At 38.0% G+C, this 18846-nt stretch overlaps 2 protein-coding genes across 3 annotated transcripts in view; both read right to left on the reverse strand.

The window, feature by feature from the left end:
• Positions 1 to 9633: 9633 nt before the first annotated feature.
• Positions 9634 to 14443, reverse strand: LOC145779734 (uncharacterized). Its single transcript, XM_082591373.1, has 4 exons — positions 14113 to 14443; positions 13203 to 13337; positions 10874 to 10995; positions 9634 to 9713 (listed from the first exon to the last, which is right to left on the reverse strand). Exons 1-4 carry the CDS (start codon positions 14441 to 14443, stop codon positions 9699 to 9701), a joined length of 603 nt encoding a protein of 200 aa, XP_082447499.1. The 3' UTR covers positions 9634 to 9698.
• Positions 14444 to 16137: 1694 nt separating this feature from the next.
• The window catches only part of LOC145779848 (serine/threonine-protein kinase Nek1-like), a 34093-nt gene continuing 31384 nt past the window's right edge, over positions 16138 to 18846 (reverse strand). For both annotated transcript variants that reach the window (XR_014290570.1, XM_082591504.1), the window contains exons 28-29: positions 18583 to 18715; positions 16138 to 18036 (exon numbers count right to left, since the gene is read on the reverse strand). Coding sequence is in view for 1 of the 2 variants with exons in the window: in XM_082591504.1 (XP_082447630.1) it covers positions 18026 to 18036; positions 18583 to 18715 (144 nt within the window). In the remaining variant the exon portion in view is untranslated. The remainder of the gene's footprint in view (positions 18037 to 18582; positions 18716 to 18846) is intronic.

Raw genomic sequence — 18846 nt, forward strand, 5'->3', positions numbered from 1 at the left:
TCCAGAAACCTCTTATTTACAACTATCTGGAAGGTTTCAGTTGCTCCTGTAATCGCATATACACTACACCTAAATGTGGACCTTTTCGGCTCAAGGGGGGGTTCTCGGGAACCCTGAGAACCCCCCCTGGCTACGGGCCTGCCGTGCACAGACTAATTGAAAACTCAATCTATTTTGAAAGATTTGACTGTGATATAGGCTAGGCTACAATTGCAAGCATGGACGAAATGGAAAACTCAATTTGAAAGGCTCGATCAGGCTATATATGTATAGCTCAATTTATAGGCTACCTCATATATATTTATGCTCAATTTCTAAATTTCAATTCCATTTGCGAAACACATAATTGCCAAACTCATTTTTGAATTACATTAATAATGAAGTTTATTCTCTGGAGAGCATTGTGCTCAGTCAAAAACAAAATAAAATCCAGGCAAGCTAAGGTGTTTTTTTTTTAAAGAAGTCTTTCTGCCCCCCAATCAAATATTCTTGATCAAACATCATTCATTCAATCTACTCAATGCAGCAAAAAGCCTTTTCTAATCGATGCTCAAAGTCAAGTGCAGATTTTCTAGAAACGCTTTTGATACTACGCAACAAAATATGCAAGCTCTTTCTCTTCCAGCATTGCAGTCGGTACGCAGCTGGCAAGTTGATTCTTTTTTACATTGCAGACATTGAATCATTGTAAAAAAAACGGCAAGGCCGATTTTGCTGGCTGGGTTGTCACATACACTACTTGCATTGTGCTGTCTGTGCGTCGGAAAAGTTACGTCAGAGGGAAAGTTTGTTTGCCAACAATTGTCTTATGAAAAGGATGAATTTTCTTGGTTCAAAGTCTAAATTGCCTGTTTCTAAAGCCACTTTTGTTGCAAGTTACATCGGTTAAACGTCAGAACGGTTCAAAACAACTTGAAAGTCAATTTTGGTTTGGAAGAAAGACGCTCTCCCAAAACCGGATGCAATGAATGCAGAAAGTATTCACACGGTAAAAGATAACAATGAAAAGCTCTGCAAATAAATCCCAGAAACACTTGCTTTTTTTATCTTTCCTGTAAAGAATATTCAAGCGTATTAACATATTTCAGTGCCATTATAAAGAAAAGATCAACTGAAAGCTGCATGAACTTTTTCTCTACACATTGTACTTTTCGAAAACAACTTGCAGCTAGTTTTACGTTTTATTCCTCCTGTAGTTTTGAAAACTTATTGTCTAAAAAAGCTCAAAAATAAATTTTAGTTGCAAAACAAATAAATAATTTGATAAAATTGTTTGTTTCAACTAATACTATGATGAAAGCAAAAAGTAAAGAATGTGCGAGTACTTCCTTGTCTTGTTAAAAAAATTTAGCAATCGTGCAATTGTGAAGTAGGGTGGGCCGTTTTTGACTTTTTTTTGAAATTCATAAACGGCTAGTCATAAAAAGTGGCACATACATGAAAAAATTACGTGTGCAAAATTTCATCAGTTTGCGGGTGCATCTTCTGCCCCCGCAGGGAGGTCAAATTTTCATTTTTTTGAAAAAAAATAGGAAATTTCACTTTCCGTTTTGACATAATTTTTTTTATAATTTTTCTACTGGCTAGTTATAAATTGTAAGTGGGATGTTATCAGAACTTTCCTATGTAAAGGCATGTTCGAAGCTTGAGGTTTACTGCCCCCGCATCGACGACCAAAATGCTGAATTTTCACCAATTTGAGATGCTATTTTGTCATTGCTCAATAAACAAACTTGTCGCAAAAGGGCGAGATAGTGTTAACGCTGTACGCTCATTTATGTTCTGTCCACTAACTATGCAGGATGATACGAATGAGGTACGAACATCAGTACATATTTACGATAAAGAGTTACAAAAAAAAAGAATAACCTTTTGAAGTCAAATTCTAGAGGTGGGCCTGAATTTTCTGCAAAATTTGGACCAAATGAAAGAATCTGCAAAGTAAAAATATTTGAAATCGGTTGTTGTAGCCAAAGTGTTCCAATTTTCTGCAATGTACTTGTCCGTAGGAAAATCGTGTCCCTGTTACAGAACGACAGTTTCTTCTTGATCAAAGAACAACTCGCATAGTGGTGATTGATAAACATGATAAATCGGCCACAAAATCTAATTTTAAACGTTTTTCGATGAGAGTCGCAAGATCAGAACAATTCCGTTCTTTACGTGAAGACCCAGGAGCAGGCACAAGTAGCGCTTTGGTTGAAATACCTTTAACTTCTTATTCAAGCTCAGAAACTTTGTCATCCAATGAAGAACGCTGCGAAGATTTTGATTATCAACCCAATTTTGCCTCGGAAAACCACAGAAAAAGCAAGGTTACTTCCAATTTAGTAGTATTTGCTGAATCATGCGATCGTGCTGGTATTTCAGATAGGTCTGCAGCACTTACTGCTTCATCATTTCTAAAAGATGCGGGAGTTGTAACGGATAGCGAATCTCAATCAGTTATAGATAAAAGCAAAGTGAGAAGAGCGAGAAAAAAAATGAGGTTTACAACTCAAATGGAAAGTAGGCCTATCATGTGCATAAATTTGCAAAGCATATATTTTGATGGCCGAAAAGATTAAACCATCAAACAAAATGAAATTGCTGGGCGACTTCGAAAACATTTCGCAGTTGAAGAACACATTACTTTACTTGAGAAGCCAAGTTTTCATTTCATTGGTCATTTTACTGCAGCCAACTGATCTAATGTGTCAATAGCTACCGGGATTCTTCAATATGTTGGATCCAATAAAATTAGCTACGATAATGTAATGGCAATTGGATGCGATGGAACCGCAATAAACGCAGGTCAAAAAGGCGTCGTGATAAAGCTCCTGGAAGATCATTTCCAAAAGCCACTTCAATGGTTAATATGCCTACTCCATAGTAATGAATGGCCTCTTAGGCATCTTATAAAAGATATGGCAATACTAGCAGACCTGATAGCTTCACTGGGCCCATTTTAAAGCAGCTAGCCACTGTCACACAACTAGATGTTGTAAAATATAAACCAGTTCCTGCACCAGAGATTGAAATTGATGAAAATGACCTCAGCACTGACCAAAAATATCTTCTACACATGCACAGAGCAGTGAAAATTGTAGATATATCAATTCATTTCGCATATAGGAGTCCAGATATGATGAACCACTCAAGATGGTTGAACACAGCCAATAGAATTCTACGTTTATATGTTGCATCTAACGCGTCAGCTGCATTGGTGGAATGTGTGGACTATAGGCTATTATGAATGTTTATATTCCAGTATGGTTTGCCATTATAAAGGAAAGCAATTTCACTAATAGCCAAAAACATTTCTTTAAAAGTCTACACTCTGCTCAGAAGCTATCGAATAAACCCCCAATATCCTCAGCAAAGTAATATACAGGAATGCGTTTTATGCCCATCCTGAAAACATTTGTAAATGTTTGTAAATGACAAATTTGTGTAAACAAAATCATGATAACAATTCACGTGGAACTGTACAGTACATTCCATTTACGGAACCTGCAGATCATATTGCTTTTATTCTGAAGTAAATTATAGGTTGCGTTTTATAGCTGCAACTTCATTCATAGCTTGTCACGCCAGTGTCGGAGCCAGGTAAGAGCATTGTTTGTGATGTTTTTGAGGTCGTTGTCATCACATGAAGGGCTAAGGGGGCAGTTGGTGAGGATGTGCTTCATCGTCTGATTGTCTAGGCCGCAATCACACGTTGGGTCAGGAGTCATCTTCCATCGGAAAAGATTGCTTTTATTTCTCCCGACTCCGCAGCGGGCTCTGTTTAGGCTCTGTTTAGGAAAGCTGCAACTGATCAAACGTAGGCTACTATTGCTTTTAGTTTAAGCAAGACTACGTCTTATAGTTTGTCAGTTCGTATCATCCTGCAAAGTTAGTGGACAGAACATAAATGAGTGTACAGCGTTAACACCATCTCGCCCTTTTGCGACAAGTTTGTTTATTGAGCAATGACAAAATAGCATCTCAAATTGGTGAAAATTCAGCATTTTGGTCGTCGATGCGGGGGCAGTAAACCTCAAGCTTCGAACATGCCTTTACATAGGAAAGTTCTGATAACATCCCACTTACAATTTATAACTAGCCAGTAGAAAAATTATAAAAAAAATTATGTCAAAACGGAAAGTGAAATTTCCTATTTTTTTTCAAAAAATTGAAAGTTTGACCCCCCTGCGGGGGCAGAAGATGCACCCCCAAACTGATGAAATTTTGCACACGTAATTTTTTCATGCATGTGCCACTTTTTATGACTAGCCGTTTTTGAATTTCGAAAAAAAGTCAAAAACGGCCTACCCTATTGTGAAGTAAGCAATTTTTAATTTCACATTTTTCACAGTGAAAAAGTTCACCACAAACCCAACTAGATTTAAGGAATTGATTCTATATTTTCTGAAATGTTTTATTTCAGCTTTAGGGAACATTTTTTCTGAATTGCATGTTTGTTTATTTCATCAATAAATTATTTCTTCAAACCTGCCGCCACGTAATTGAAAAAATTACAAATCCATTAGCAATTCTGCGATGCCGTTTAGTTGCCGCAAATTGGACAGAACAAGCATAAATAAAATCATTACAAAACCTGTAAATTATAAAGTAAATTTAGACAAAAATAGCTGAGCTGTTTCAAACCACAACTCCTTTAGTTCTCCCCTCATCCAAAAAAACAAAACAAAAAAAAAAACAATTTGTTTGGACTGTACTTTGATATACTGTATTTGATATCTACAATACAGTATAATACTAGTACTTATGCAATCTAATATCTATACTAAAATTGCCTATCTCTTTCTCTCCCTTCCTGCACTGCACACAAGACAGCAAAAGAAAAATTCCATTCTAATAAATAGTTTGTAATGCTTAGTAAACAAAAACGGAGTTAAAACGTCATGAGGAACCAAACACAGCTAAAATTAACCCCATTTAACCTTTTTAATGCAAATTCAGAACGTTTTTAAACATTTCTTTAACCCAGTACGCCAACTAATGACTCAACAAGCCAACAATTACCTGGCAAGGATGGTATCAATTGCTTCAAATTACTTTGTTCCCAAGCTAATTTGTGCTATTAAAAGGAAGAGAATATTTGGTTGCATTGTGAAGGCATTTTTGGGGATAAAACAGTCCATGACAAACAAAAATTCTTAACAGGCCTAATTGCTTTTTAACAAAGATAAAAACTCATTCAGTAAATAGGTAAAACATTATCGCACTGAATTCGACTTTTGTCTGGACATTTGCAGTCTTGGCCGAGTGGCACGAAGGCTTCTTATCTACTCTCTGAAGGCTGTGGTTCGCCTCTCCCCGCAAACACACAGTTAAGTTTCAGTTTTAAACTTTAAATTCCAGAAAATAAAGTTGGCGGTTGACTTTCTGTGAAGCTCGGTAATAATAGCCTACTGCCACTGGACTTTCGACTTAAATGACTGTGTCGCTGGTAACCGTGTGTTGCAAGCAACTGACTTCTTTGCTTATCTTTTCAAAATTTTCATTATTTACTCGATTGAATATTATTGTTTTTCCCTATTGTGACTCTATCTACTGTGCTGTGGCAACTACAGAACTTGTGACTTTGTGTTGTAACAACGTAAGTAAACACAATTCTTTATCTCTTGGCTTTAAATTAAAATACTACTGGTTGCAACTTGTGGTCACAGCTGTCTTACATCAGAGCTGATTCAATTTCGAATTTCTTACTAGCTTAGGCAATATCTTTGCATAATGAGACACTGGTATGCAAAGCTTACGTTTTGTGATTGGGAAAAGAACTTTGCAGAGAATTTCTCCAAGAAAAATATGTGCACAGTCCGCTTTACATCCTACCCAGACAACAAAATCCGTCATTTTTACATTGATTTAACGTCTGCAAACGTTTACAAACCAATGTAAAATGACGGATTTTACTATCTGGGTACGACCTTTGCCATAAAAATTGATGATGCTTAATATTGTAGTTCTGACTAAAAGGTGAAAATGACAATGTTAGTTAGTGACGTTTCAGACAAATATTTTAATATTCAATTCAACTTTTACATAAATGAATCAACTTTTGATATCGAAATAGCAAGGAATATTGAAATAGATGTACTGTAGTGTCTGACAATTGAACATTTTATGAGTTTCCTAGTCTAGTTCTATTGCCACAAATTAGATTCTTATTGCCATCCTAGTCTTAGAACACAAACCTCTTCCTCTGACAACATCAAACATGGCCTCCACCATATTTGGTGTGAAGCGACTCTTGTGCGTAAAATTACGACTGTCTCAACTCAAATACTTTAGCAATGAAACTTTTGCTGTGTTTAAATTACAAAATTATAACGTAGTCTAAATTTGATGAAGGTAATACTTGCGAAAACTTCAAAACTTTCCATTTACTGCCTTGACCAAAAGCATAAAATTGAACATAACTTCGCAGTGTTTTATTCTTGTGATGTTTCTTAACGTAAAACTAGCGTTCTGCTACTTCGGATTTGTCACCTTTCTCTAAGTTACTGATTAACAATGGCGTGTAGCAAAATCTTTAAACAAATGAATCATAACAAACAGCAGCTAATATGTAGAGGCAGGCACGGGCTTCTGTTCCGAGCTAAAATATTTTCAAATTTAAAGCATTTCGTTTCGTTTCGACGCAAACTGTTTGTCTTAATTTTGTTTAATTTCGAAAGAAATGCATTTTTTTCTGCGGTTATAACCTCGAAGCAAAACGATTTTTCCAATATTCAGACTTATAAGGGGGCCAGCACAAAAATCTTTCTAAATTTCAACACAAATTCGTGATCTTGATTTCGTTTCGAACTAATTTTTTGTTTTTATTAAGGTTTGTTAAAAAAACACTTTCACACAGCCTGAGTAGTAGATACTGCTTTTGTAAACTCTGTTGAAACTGAAATGTTATTGGAAGCATAGCCGTGTTCACTGTTCAATGCTTATTATTGTCGTGTATTATTTACTGTTCGTACTCTTCATTGAATGTTCTTTAAAACAAGTTTAAAGATTTTGGAAATTGTCTCATATGTACAGTTCTAATCCATTCTAGTATTTTTTTACCAACCTAGGAAATAATCATATCAACCTGGTTCGACACCTGCCGGACTGAAAACTACTTTTCCTAAACTACTCAGTTTTACTAAAAATGTACTAAAGATTCTCTCCCGATAGCCTAGTTAGTTAAGTGCTTGACTTCAGATGAGGAAACATCGAGATCAAACGGTGCTGGTTCAACTCTCGGGGTATGCGCTTGAGCAACTAGTTTCAAAAACTGCTCTTCATTTAGTGGCAACTAGTGGATGGAATAACTCACAGACAACAACAATTCAACAAGCAGAATCTTCACTCTGTCTCACTCGATGACCGAGCCTGCGTCAATGGTTCAAAGGTGAGATGGCTGAATAATTTACTATTAAAATCAGTCCCGGTTTGAAAAGCAGATGTAGGCTAATTAATTCAGTACCAAGGATCTTATAGAGGACAATTATTCTGTAAGTTAGCAGCTGTCTTGAACAAAAAAAGTTTCTTTTCGACAAGTTAAACGACTATCCGTTTTATATTTCTACTGTTCTTATTAGGATCATGCCCATTGCACAATCAACAAAAAATAAATTTTCAAGGCTAGATAACCTTATTTGTCGTTATTAAGCATAAGAAGTGAGCATTTAAAAACTATATTGTCTCCTGTTTGTCCACCTCGTTAGCGCAGTGGTTAAGCGCCCGACTCACAATCAAGCGGCGATTGTTCGACTCTCGGGGTGTGCTCTTGAGTAACGCATTTCAGGACTGCTCTCCATTCAGCGGCACCTAGTGAATGGAATAATTTCCAGGCATCAACATTTTAACAATCGATACTTCACTCTGTCAATCTCAGCAACCACCCTGCATCAAAAGTCTCTGCAAGTATGCAAAACTACCAGGAATGACCTATCAGAGGCTTTGTCAATCCTAGGATAAAGATTCAATACCAAACCAACCAAGTTGTCCATTAATTTTAATAGACTTTAGTCAGCTTAGGCTACCATATGCGGCTGATGCTTCACTCGCATTGTTTAGTAAAAGTTTCAAAGTCAAATACTATATTTTCTCCTTTCTCTCGGGCAGTCGTTTTGGTTTGCGATCAATTGACTGTGACATTAAAATGTTGCTTGTTTTGAAACAAATGTAGACAACAATCTGGTTTGATCACAAATTCTAAAGTCCATCAGCCACAATCTTCTGGTCCATAATCGCCAAATGATATTATTTGCGTATTCTAGAGGTCTCTTGATGTAACATGAAGACATTGAACGTGGATAGAATAATTACGAAAATAAAGATGTTACGACTCCTCTGGTTGAGGAGGTAGTCATCCCTTGACATAACTTGCAAAACCAGCCTGTAAGCGTGATTTTCCCTACGGAGTCCAGCTGGGGCAATGCCTGATAGTAGGCTACCGGCAGAAAGTCAGTGGGAGTCGGTGGTTAACTCATGGTGGTGTTGAGGACAGTGTCAGTTTTGCTAGTGTGTACGCTGCGACACCAAGCGGGGGAAGTCTATTTGGAAGTGCTTTAAACAAGTGCAAGAGGACTTTGGAGTATAGAGATGTTTCACTTAAACATTTCAGAAATATTTTGCATGCTGATAGGTTTGCATGGAGTGCTTCAGCGTGTTGTTTATAGGTCAATTGCCGATCGAGGTTCACTCCAAGGTAAGTTGGGCATGGGTTGTGTGGTAGGGAGTTTCCATTAAGAAAGACCGACAATTGGATTCCATGTTGCACTTTTTTCTCACAAAAAACTTTGTCGCAAGCAAGTTAACCATCATGTCTAAAACCATTGCGGTAATTGGTAGGCGTCTAGGTACCAAGTTAGTGCTTGGCTTTCGGTTTAGAATTCCCTTTATACAACGTTTCAACGTCTATTGAGGTAAAAATAATATAGGCTATCAAGGTCAGCTCCGACAAATTCCAATTATATTGTCAGGAAGATGGAACGCCTGTGAGCGATGTGCATCGGAAGAACACTACTAGCTACAAAATCACGATCGTGTAGTTAGTTGATAAAAGGGGTTTGCACCACCTCAATGGCCGAGTGGTTATTGCCTTCGGCTCTGGTACTAGGAGATCTGAGATCGATTCCAGATCGGGTCAAACAGAAAATTTGAATAAGGTACCGATTGTGTTCTTTTCAGCATAACGCAGTGGACGACATATCACATCTGATAGGTAAGTCGCATACTTGAATCCAAGCATCGGGGGATGAGAAGATAAGGTTCTCATTGTACTAAGCCATCGGCACTAACGAGAGTAGGGTGGCCAGTTTCTTTCTCTCAGCCGCCTTTCCTTCAGCAACTACGCCCACTCAATTTATTAAACCCTGGGTAGAGGTGAGCGCTGTTTGTCAACAACCAGCTTAGCCGGGAGTCGAACCAGGATTGCATGATTGGATAGCGAGCGCCTTACCCACTGCGCCATCCCAACTCCGCGCCATCCTCAGATCTGATATAAAATTAAAAACGAGCGCTTCCGCTAAAAGACCTTAGCCGTTGCAAAGCGACGGTAAATAAACCATTGCATTTCGTTATGACATTTGTTGGTGTAATGAAAGTAAACGTAATTCCACATGCAATAAAAATGCCAAAACAATAAGTAACGACATGAAGAGATGATGCAGAAATCTTCTGTTGCTTTTTGTTTCAGTAGCACAACATGAAAATCTTCGTCTTCGTTATTGTCCGCCATACTGTTAAAATATGTAAAAAGTTGATAAGTCGCAGCACTGGTAGCCTAACAATCTTCATAAAAACTCTTGACCCAATCTTATGCCGCCAAAAAGAATTCAGTTATGCCTTAAAACTTCTTCGTTAATTTTAAATTATCCTGATTAGCCAAATTTATATTTCTTTTTTCTTTTACCATAAATATTTCATCACTTTTAGGCTAATTTCATTTTAGCGATAGCTCCTGAAGAGAGTCAGGCGAAAACCAGCAGTTTCGAGCTACCATGAGCAACATTCTCCTCGCAATAAATCCAATTAATAAGTTGTATTAATCACTATGCCATCTGTGTACTACTCACTGTGAAACTAACTAAAATATAAGTACATAGGAACCCCAGTTTTTGTAATGTACTTCCTAAGAGATTTGACACTTTCCTTCCTTCTTCCTGCCCCGTTAGCTCAGTGGTGAAGTGCTCGACTCAAGATCAAGCGGCGCTGGTTCGACTCTCGGGGTGTGCGCTTGAGCAACGTATTTCAGGGATTGCTCTTCAATCAGCAGCACTTAATGGATGGAATAATGTCCCAGCAACAATACCTCAACAATCGGAAAACTTCACTCTGCCAATCTCGGTAACCGTCCCTGCGTCAAACGTCTCTACAAGTATGCGAAACTACCAGTATTAACTTATCAGGAGCTTTCCCAGTCGGATGATAAAGATTCAAAAACAAATAAAAAACTTTTTCAGCTATACCTCTGTGTGGAGTGCATCAGAAGGTTCGTACAGGCAGCCTACTCAAAATAGAACGTGCAGTTTACATTGAGTAAGCACTATTTGAGTAAAACTCATCTGCCGTTTCTATCAAGGTAAAACTGGGGGTGACAGAGATAAACCTCGGCCCCAAAATCTCATACGTAAATAAACAACGACGTTAATTTTGTGTTTTTTCTTGTATAAACGCAGTGACCACAAGTCAGGTAAATTGATGTTGTCGTCAAATGGTCATACCATAAGTATAATACAAACTTAAAAGTAGCTTATAGTGGTTGAAATACCAAAGCAGTCGTAACCCAAACAGCAAAATCCGCCATTTTTGCATTGATTTGATGTCTGCATACGTTGAATCAATGTAAAAATGACAGATTTTGTTGTCTGGGAATGCGACAAAATTAATAATTTCTTACCCAGACGGGAACACTTAGGTCCCCTTCAACGCAGTCGTACCTCACCCCAGGTTGAGTTTCCACACATTTGTATGGTTCCTTGCAAGGTTTTTGACTGCAACGTCCGCTTTGAAGAGCTTGGGCTAAAATTGTGTTGTTATAAATTGTGCAATTTTGGTAAAGAGGCAGTTCTATTGAGCAAGAAGCAGACAAAACCAAGTGGTAATATCAGGAAACAATATGCTGTTGGATTTTGGCGAATGCAAACACACGAGGGGCAAGATGAAAGTATAAAAAAATTACATCGGCTAATTATATTTCTTTTGTATTACGATAAATGCCGCGTTGTTGCTTGATTTTATTGTTGGGCGTCTTGATCTTGAAGCTTCTTCGTAGTTTGAAATCAGGGCGCATTTTGAAGCGGTAGCCACTTTAAAATAGGACAGTTTTCCGTGCGAACCAGCTACCACCATTGCGCCGCGGCGTATTGGTTAAGAAAGAAAGGTAGGACAATTTTCCTTATAAACAATTGATCACAGTCATTAAGATCCTTCTTGCACTCGGTTCAGTTGCAGAAAAAAAAAGAACATTAGCAGAGGGTGGGAATCGACTCCACGCAATCGAAATGGCTATTCCCTTGCCCAGGGCCCAATTAACCATGAGGCACACGAGGCACAGGCCTCAGGCCCCCTGGCTTTGGGGGCCCCCAATTTTTTTACCTTAGTACCGTAGGCGTCAATACTTTTATAGGTTTCAAGCAGTGCCATTTAAAGGGGGCCCGGACCTCGGGCCCACCATCTCAGGGGCCCACAAATAATAGATTTTTGTGTTTCAGTAAAGTTTTTTTTTGAGTTGCTAAAGTTCACTGCATGTACTTGTCCATTAAGAAGATGACTTAGGCCCTTATTATACTAAAACATCTCAAATTTGGGCCCTATTATACAAATTTGGGGCCTAACTACAAGAAAACATCTCTAAAAACAAAGTTAAAATGCGATAACGTTAGTAACATGATCTGCAGAAATGTATTTAACATATAACAGGTTTGATGCAATTGAATATATGAATTCAAAAAGGGCCCAATTGCCACAAAGTGTTTTTGGCACAACTGTTTTGATTATTTTGGTCATTTACATTTGTGGTGAAACTTCGATAATGGTTATAATATATGCTTAAACATACTGGTAAGAAGCATCATACCTAAAAAGTTCACTCAGTGAGGATTGAAGTGCAATTGCTGTAGTTGGGCCCATTTCAAAATCAATGTAAAAATTGATAGGGTATTTTCAAACACGGCAAAGTTCAAACAGTCAAAATTTTGTACGATGGTATTACCGCGTCGTGACCGATATGTTTGATATGTTCCATTTCCAGTATTTTTTTTATTAGAAATTGTTAACACTTTTGGCTTTCATTCCAAGCAAAGGTGTAGCTAAGAAATGAAAGACTTGTGTTTGCGGTTACTTACACTTGTGTTGTTTTCTAAACTGGTGAGAAAGTCTATTGAAATGAACCACATTTCCATGTCGGTGCAGTGAAAATATACACAATATTATAGGTCTGCTTGACGATAGAGGGCCCAAAATTATTCTGGCCCCGGGGCCAACAAAGGGTTTAACACAGCACTGGTTTCAAGGATCAATTAATAAACTCTGCTAGTTCAAATTCAAATGTAGCATATATTTTGCTAGTGTTTTCAGTATGAAATTGAAATGAGCTCAATTTCCAATCTGTTATAGAGATTTTTCATCCAACAATGTTTGTAACAAGTATAAGAATATTCATCCTGTTAGAAAGTTGTAGGTAAATTGGCTAAATTAAAATTTATGAAGTTATAGTTTTGCTTGAACTATTTGTTAGCCCATATTTCATCATTCGCAGAGACTACATGGTATTGCATTGAAAGCGATTGCCAACAGGAGCCCCTAAACTTAGCTGTGCCTCGGGCCCCCGTGAGCCTTAATCAGGCCCTGCCCTTGCCCTAACCTTAACCCATTAGGCCACGCTGCTTGTGGCGATATATTCACTTAATTTTTTTTGTATCAAAAAATCTTTCGAGTAGATCGGTCAGAATATCACGTGCTGAGTCGCATGACTGAAATCAGCTGATTCATAAGAAAAACTGTCCTATGTCAAAGGGCCTTTTGAAGCAACCGATGTTTTAATCATTCGAAGGTTTGAACATACATGGAGATTTATGCCTAATAAAGATCTAAATATACAGCGAGATGGCCTATCTATAGCACTCCTACAACTTTAAAATTGTTAAAGTTACAGTACAGTAGCCTACAATGCACAATGTGAAAGAAAACGTACAGATTTATTCTATCAAAACTTTCATTACACCTACTTTTGTCCACGCAAGTGTCTATGCCTTCCTTCATCCCTGGTATGTTCTGGAATCCATCACATTCGCAATAGACTAACTTATTTCTCATCCTTGTGCAATACGTTGGATCGTAGGCGCTTGCCCAACGCGGTGGAACTAAACAACAACACAATGACAACACCCTTCATAAAACTGTAAATTATCAATTATCATCTTCCTTACACTGATGCACACAGTGCCGTACCCAGAAAGAAACTTATCAAAGGGCAAAAGTAACTACTGGGGGTAATACGTTGGTTTGGTTATGAATCTTTATCCTCGGACTGACAAAGCCTAGATTGGTTATTGCTGGTAGTTTCGCTTACTTGTCAAGGCTCTTGACACAGGGCCGGTTACCGAGATTGGAAGAGTGAAGTTGTCCGATTGTTGAAATGTTGTTGCCGGGGAATTATTCCATTCACTAGGTGTCGCTGAATGGAAAACAGTCCTGAATATACGTTACTCAAGCGCAGACCCGGAGAGTCGAACTTACGCCGCGTGCTCTTGAGCCGGGCGCGTAACCACTGAGCTAACGGGGTGGATTTAACGGGGTGAAACGTCATTTAACATTAATTATTGTACTACCAGTGCCGACCGCGCGTATACACGCGGTCACCCCTGGACCGCACTGGTCATTTTATAAATAGATAAATCTGGTCTTTTTGTTTGCCAAACTGCATGAGTCTGACTGTTTTACAGTCCCAATTAGTGTACAAAATTAACAATTTTGATTACAAAACTGAAAATTTAGATCACAAAACCAGATATTCTGCTCATACCACCAGAAGTTCCGGTTAGAAAACCAAAAGTTGCGGTAAGAAAACCAAAAGTTCCGGTTAAAAAACTAAAAGTTTCAGTTTGAAACTAAAAGTTCCAACAAAAAGATACATACCACAAGCTGATGTTTGACCGCCGTCGACAAAGACAAGCCACTCTGACTTTCCGCATTCCACTTCATCGTTCCGCTTTTCAATATTTCCGCGTGGTGGTTTTCCTGGTTCCGTCATCTTCACACTTGTGTATCCATTGTTCATCTTTGACGCTTCTCGTCGTGGGTGTGCTACATCATCTTTATCCCACTCCTCATCTCCCACGAAACCTCTTTTTTTGCTCGCATTCTCCTCTGCGTTCTTCAGAGAAAGACCCAACGCAGCTTTGTACTTTTTCAACAATTGCTCTAGTTCACCATTACCGCCTTCCTTTTCGGCATTGATATTCTTCATTGATATGGCAATGCAAAAACACAACACCAACTTTGAAAACAGCATTCTGGTAATTGTTCTCTTAAAACTAGAACGATAATATCGGTCTAAAAAAAATTCTGCAATTAAAATTTTTGCAATTTTGGTAGTTTATGGTTAAAACGGATTAGCCCTACGTCAAACATTTAAATTTTTCTCATGCCAACCGACATGGATAGCCTACAGAAGAGGTTATCCCGCTTTAAGAAGAAACATTTCCACTAACAAGCAGTTTTCACTCACATTTTATTGAAGTTTTCATATAGGCTAGCTCTAAATCTAATGTCGCCTTAATGTCTTCTTGCTGGAATTTTTGAACTATAGTGTAAGTTTTTCTCTACCTTGTGCAAAGAAGTTCTTCCACCATGCTGCAAGGACGGTATTCCTTATACTTGAAGTGACAAATGTCTTTATATAACTTGCATTATAGACTACCTATTAGCCACAGCGCAAATTAAACTTTTTAACATTTTGTTTAGTCATCAATTCGGTTCATTAAACTGTTGGTCAGACGTCAGGGTAACACGGTTGATAAAAAAAAAAACCTTGACAGAAATAGTACAAGACATTTGGCCTGTTTTGGACGCAATTATCTGATTTCGGTACACTTCCATTTTGCCGAATGCAAAGAAAGCTATGATCGACTGTCAGGATAAAGCCACATCTTAGCTTAGTTCACAACTTCACATCTAATATTTTTTCAGATCAAACCTATTCAAATGCTGTAAACTTTTTGATTTTTCTTTTGTTTGACGTTCCGAAAACAATTTTTTAAGTAAAACTGCATCAAGGTTGTTTACAATACTAACTTAATCAGTACCAGTACCAAAAAGTAGACAGGCATAGGTTCAGTGAGACTATCATGACAACAATTAGGGCATCTTCTATGGTTGTCTTCCATAACATTCAAAGCGGTCATGTAAACAAGACAAGCTTCGATCCGAGCAACCTAACATTTATAATGATGCACTTCCAACAGCCGGAGTGCAACAACAACAATAATTACCAACCTAATATATGCCGCACGAAAAAAGAGTCTCAAAGAAAGCTGAATTAGTCCTGTATGTGTATACTAGTCTTTTTAGATCAAAGTTATATAAGAGCTTTCCAATCATAGCAGAGTTAGTTTCAGGCAAAAACATTTCCGATTGATTTGCACAACCACAGACCGGGCTATCTGCAAAGCAACTGATTGTGTAAGTTTCAGCAGCAGCTTAGTCAAGCAAAGTGACATACATGATCAGGAAAGGCGTATTTTCCCGAGACAAATTCACAAATTAAAATGCAAAAATCAAATTCTCGAAAGACATGATTAAGCTCGCCAACTCACGCTTCCAAAATTATTTGCACTTTTTTTGTGCTTATTGGACTAGAAATTGACTTCTATCCTTTCACGAGATGCATTGGTCATGTCGTGCGCGAGTTAATGACTCCAGCGGCTACACACAGCAAGATTTGCAGTGCAGTAACACAAAAAAGATAAAAAAAAGCGATCAAATTACAGAACAGTGCGTTTTTTTGATCGATTTAGAATCGATTCAAACTTTTCTATGGTTGCAGACGAAATTCTTGCTGCAGAAGTTTAGGCTACACTGTCAATCTTAGTGACCATGACTAGGTCGGTAGATCGAAACTCTGGCACGGGAAGCCAGATATCTATAAAACAATACCGAATATAGTCATTCACAGTCATTTATTCTAAGCATCAGTTAAAAATGGTACAGTATTGAAAATATGAAATTGGTGCGGATCTAATTCAGTGCAGCACCAATTTACAAAATTATGAATCAACAATCGACAAGGAACATCCCGACAAGGCTTATGATGAAACAAAGCAGTATGACCAGATAAAGTTACAACGTCTGGCGACGGTGAAAAGATGCAAAAATGGTAACGCATCTCACTGAGGACCAACACATCAAAATTCCGATTGAATCGCCACTGAAAAAGCATGTGCTACAACACACAGCACAAAAACAGCGTGAAGAATGAAATAGACTACACATCGCATATATGAAAGCAAAAAGGTACAGCACTAAGCCAACACAAGCAAGGTTGCAATCTGCAATACGTTGAACATTAAAGAACAAACAAAGAATAGACTAGATGCAATCTAAGGTATAGATACGTACATGAAACGATTTGCTCCGGTAGGGGGCGCTAATGGTAATTACAATGTTTTATAAGTTACTTCAGAGCAGAGTTTCTTAACCGGGGGTGCTATCACCCCTGAGGATGCTGGAAAGCAGTGAAGCCAAATGTCCACCATGAATCAAATTTGCAAAACAACATGCACTAGTGATTCGAAATTAACGATACCCAGGGGGGTACCAGAATTTCCAAATCTTGTTTTAGGAGTGCAAGTGCTAAACAAGGTTAAGAAATGCTGGTTTAGAAAATGTTAAAACAATCGCCTACAGCTACACAGCATGAGGGAATAAAGATTTTCTGGTTGGATCCACGTGTAAAGAAAGTGGAGAACTTTGTGGAATTTTTGATTGTAGCCATTTCCTCACTCATAAAAAACAACATACACAAAAAATAAATATTGTACAAGAAACTTAGACCAAGTATTAGCACTGTCTATCCCAGACAGCAAATCAACCGTTTTTTTATATTGATTCAACGTCTGCAGACGTCTGGGATACGGCACCGGAGCAACACTTTGCATAATGCAACTTAGCGTTAACTGTGCCAGCAGCAGCGTGTGGTGCAACAAAGTATCGACCAAAGCTGTGTAACTAACCATTGACGGTTCTTGTTGTCAAAACACTGGTTTCGCCAACAATGAATCAGATTTCTCAGTTTCAACGTTTTCTATACGCGTTAATACGTCAAGTATAGTGAAGGTTATAAAGATTTAAAAAGTTTTACATCATACTTCTAAAGCAATGCTCGCATCATTGATGAAACAATTCACTGTAGCGCCAAAATGCTGATTAAATAGATTTTTGTCAATTATAAACATACAAAATGCAGATTACAATGCAATATACAGCTGCGGTGGCAAATGCTTCAAGAGTGAAAACCTCAATAACAAGGTCCGTTTTGTAAAATATTTCACACCGTTGTGTACCAAATATGCATGCCAACTTGTTGCTGAAAGAAGTTATGAAAAGATGATAAATTTATGAAAATTGAAATCATTTCAGCTCGACAAAATAAACTTCCCTGTTCGCTGAAGTCACCAGTCACGTGACACCAGGTCTTTGTTTCACCAAACAAAAAGTTCGGCAATAAAGGAAAGTGAATTGTCTTGAAATAATGAACATTGTCGTTCAGCGTAGACAATCTCTAAGCCGCCTGTACACTTTTTCAGGTGGCAACAATCAAAGAAAAATACAAAAATAATCGAAATTCAACATGTAACTGAGCAAGAATATGTTCGAAAGATTCATTTCTCAACTGAACAAGTGGTGACAGGCCCAGACAGCAAATCAAACGTTTTTTACATTGATTCAACGTCTGCTTATGTTGAATCAACGTAAAAAAACGCTTGATTTGGTGTCTGGGGGCACGGGTCGTTGGAATTGTGAAAAATGTCCATGTCTTCCAACTTGTCGGTCAATCGTTATCTGAGGGAGAAAGAACGATTCATTAATTCAAAGAAATTATTAGCAGCAAAGCTGGTTGGCTGAATTTGGTCGACGTTATCAATCAACCGCACTGGATGACGCTTCATGAAGACGAATTCGATCAAGCGAGCAAAATCTTGAAAACTAAAATATGGCGCTAACAAAAACTATACAGTACATAAAAAAACACAACAAAACAACTAAAAAAGAACAATCAAAAACGACAACAATGTAGGCCCAATGGGATGTGAAAATGAATGGAATTTGGTCGCAAAGTCACCGAAGTGCAATATGAAGCTCAAAAATGAATATCTCTGCATCGGCACATCGGAATGCAACTAAAGTATACTTGGGGTACCAGCCCTAGTGGGCTGAACGACTTGACGGGGCTTTTAGGGGTGAAAAGGCCGGAAAATCTCATGAAAGGTTATAAACGTGACCATACGTTATTTGGTTTTTAAAAATGATCATTATACAATTATACATCCAACTGACACCAGTGCAATAAAAATGTATGAAAAGCGGAGTTAGCTATCAAGAACTCACCTTCACAATATGCCCCATCCGCCATAACCAACTGCAATATCCTCTTGTAGTAGTGGTCGTGCTTTTCTCCTAGCAACGCTTTGACACGTGACTGACATTCCATAACCTCTTCGTCTTCATCTTCGTGAATCGCCTGGCAATGTTATCACATGATGAGGTCATAAAAGGTCAAAGGTTACATAAGGCTACTACCAAATTGTACTAAGTTGGTGCTAATCACCTACAAACTAACTCCCATCGGACTGCAGTGATTGATTAAAATTA

This window comes from Aplidium turbinatum, chromosome 11 (assembly GCF_918807975.1).
Source record: "Aplidium turbinatum chromosome 11, kaAplTurb1.1, whole genome shotgun sequence".
Classification (NCBI taxonomy): Eukaryota; Metazoa; Chordata; class Ascidiacea; order Aplousobranchia; family Polyclinidae; genus Aplidium; species Aplidium turbinatum.

Excerpts from the sequence above, each read along its gene's own strand:
- LOC145779734 (XM_082591373.1), bottom strand. The coding sequence starts at position 14,443 with ATGAAGAATATCAATGCCGAAAAGGAAGGCGGTAATGGTGAACTAGAG. Across the intron at positions 13,338-14,112 it reads CGGTCAAACATCAGCTTGTG|TTCCACCGCGTTGGGCAAGC; the intron begins GTATGTATCTTT and ends GTTGTTGTTTAG. Across the intron at positions 10,996-13,202 it reads AGACACTTGCGTGGACAAAA|CCCAAGCTCTTCAAAGCGGA; the intron begins GTAGGTGTAATG and ends ACACAATTTTAG.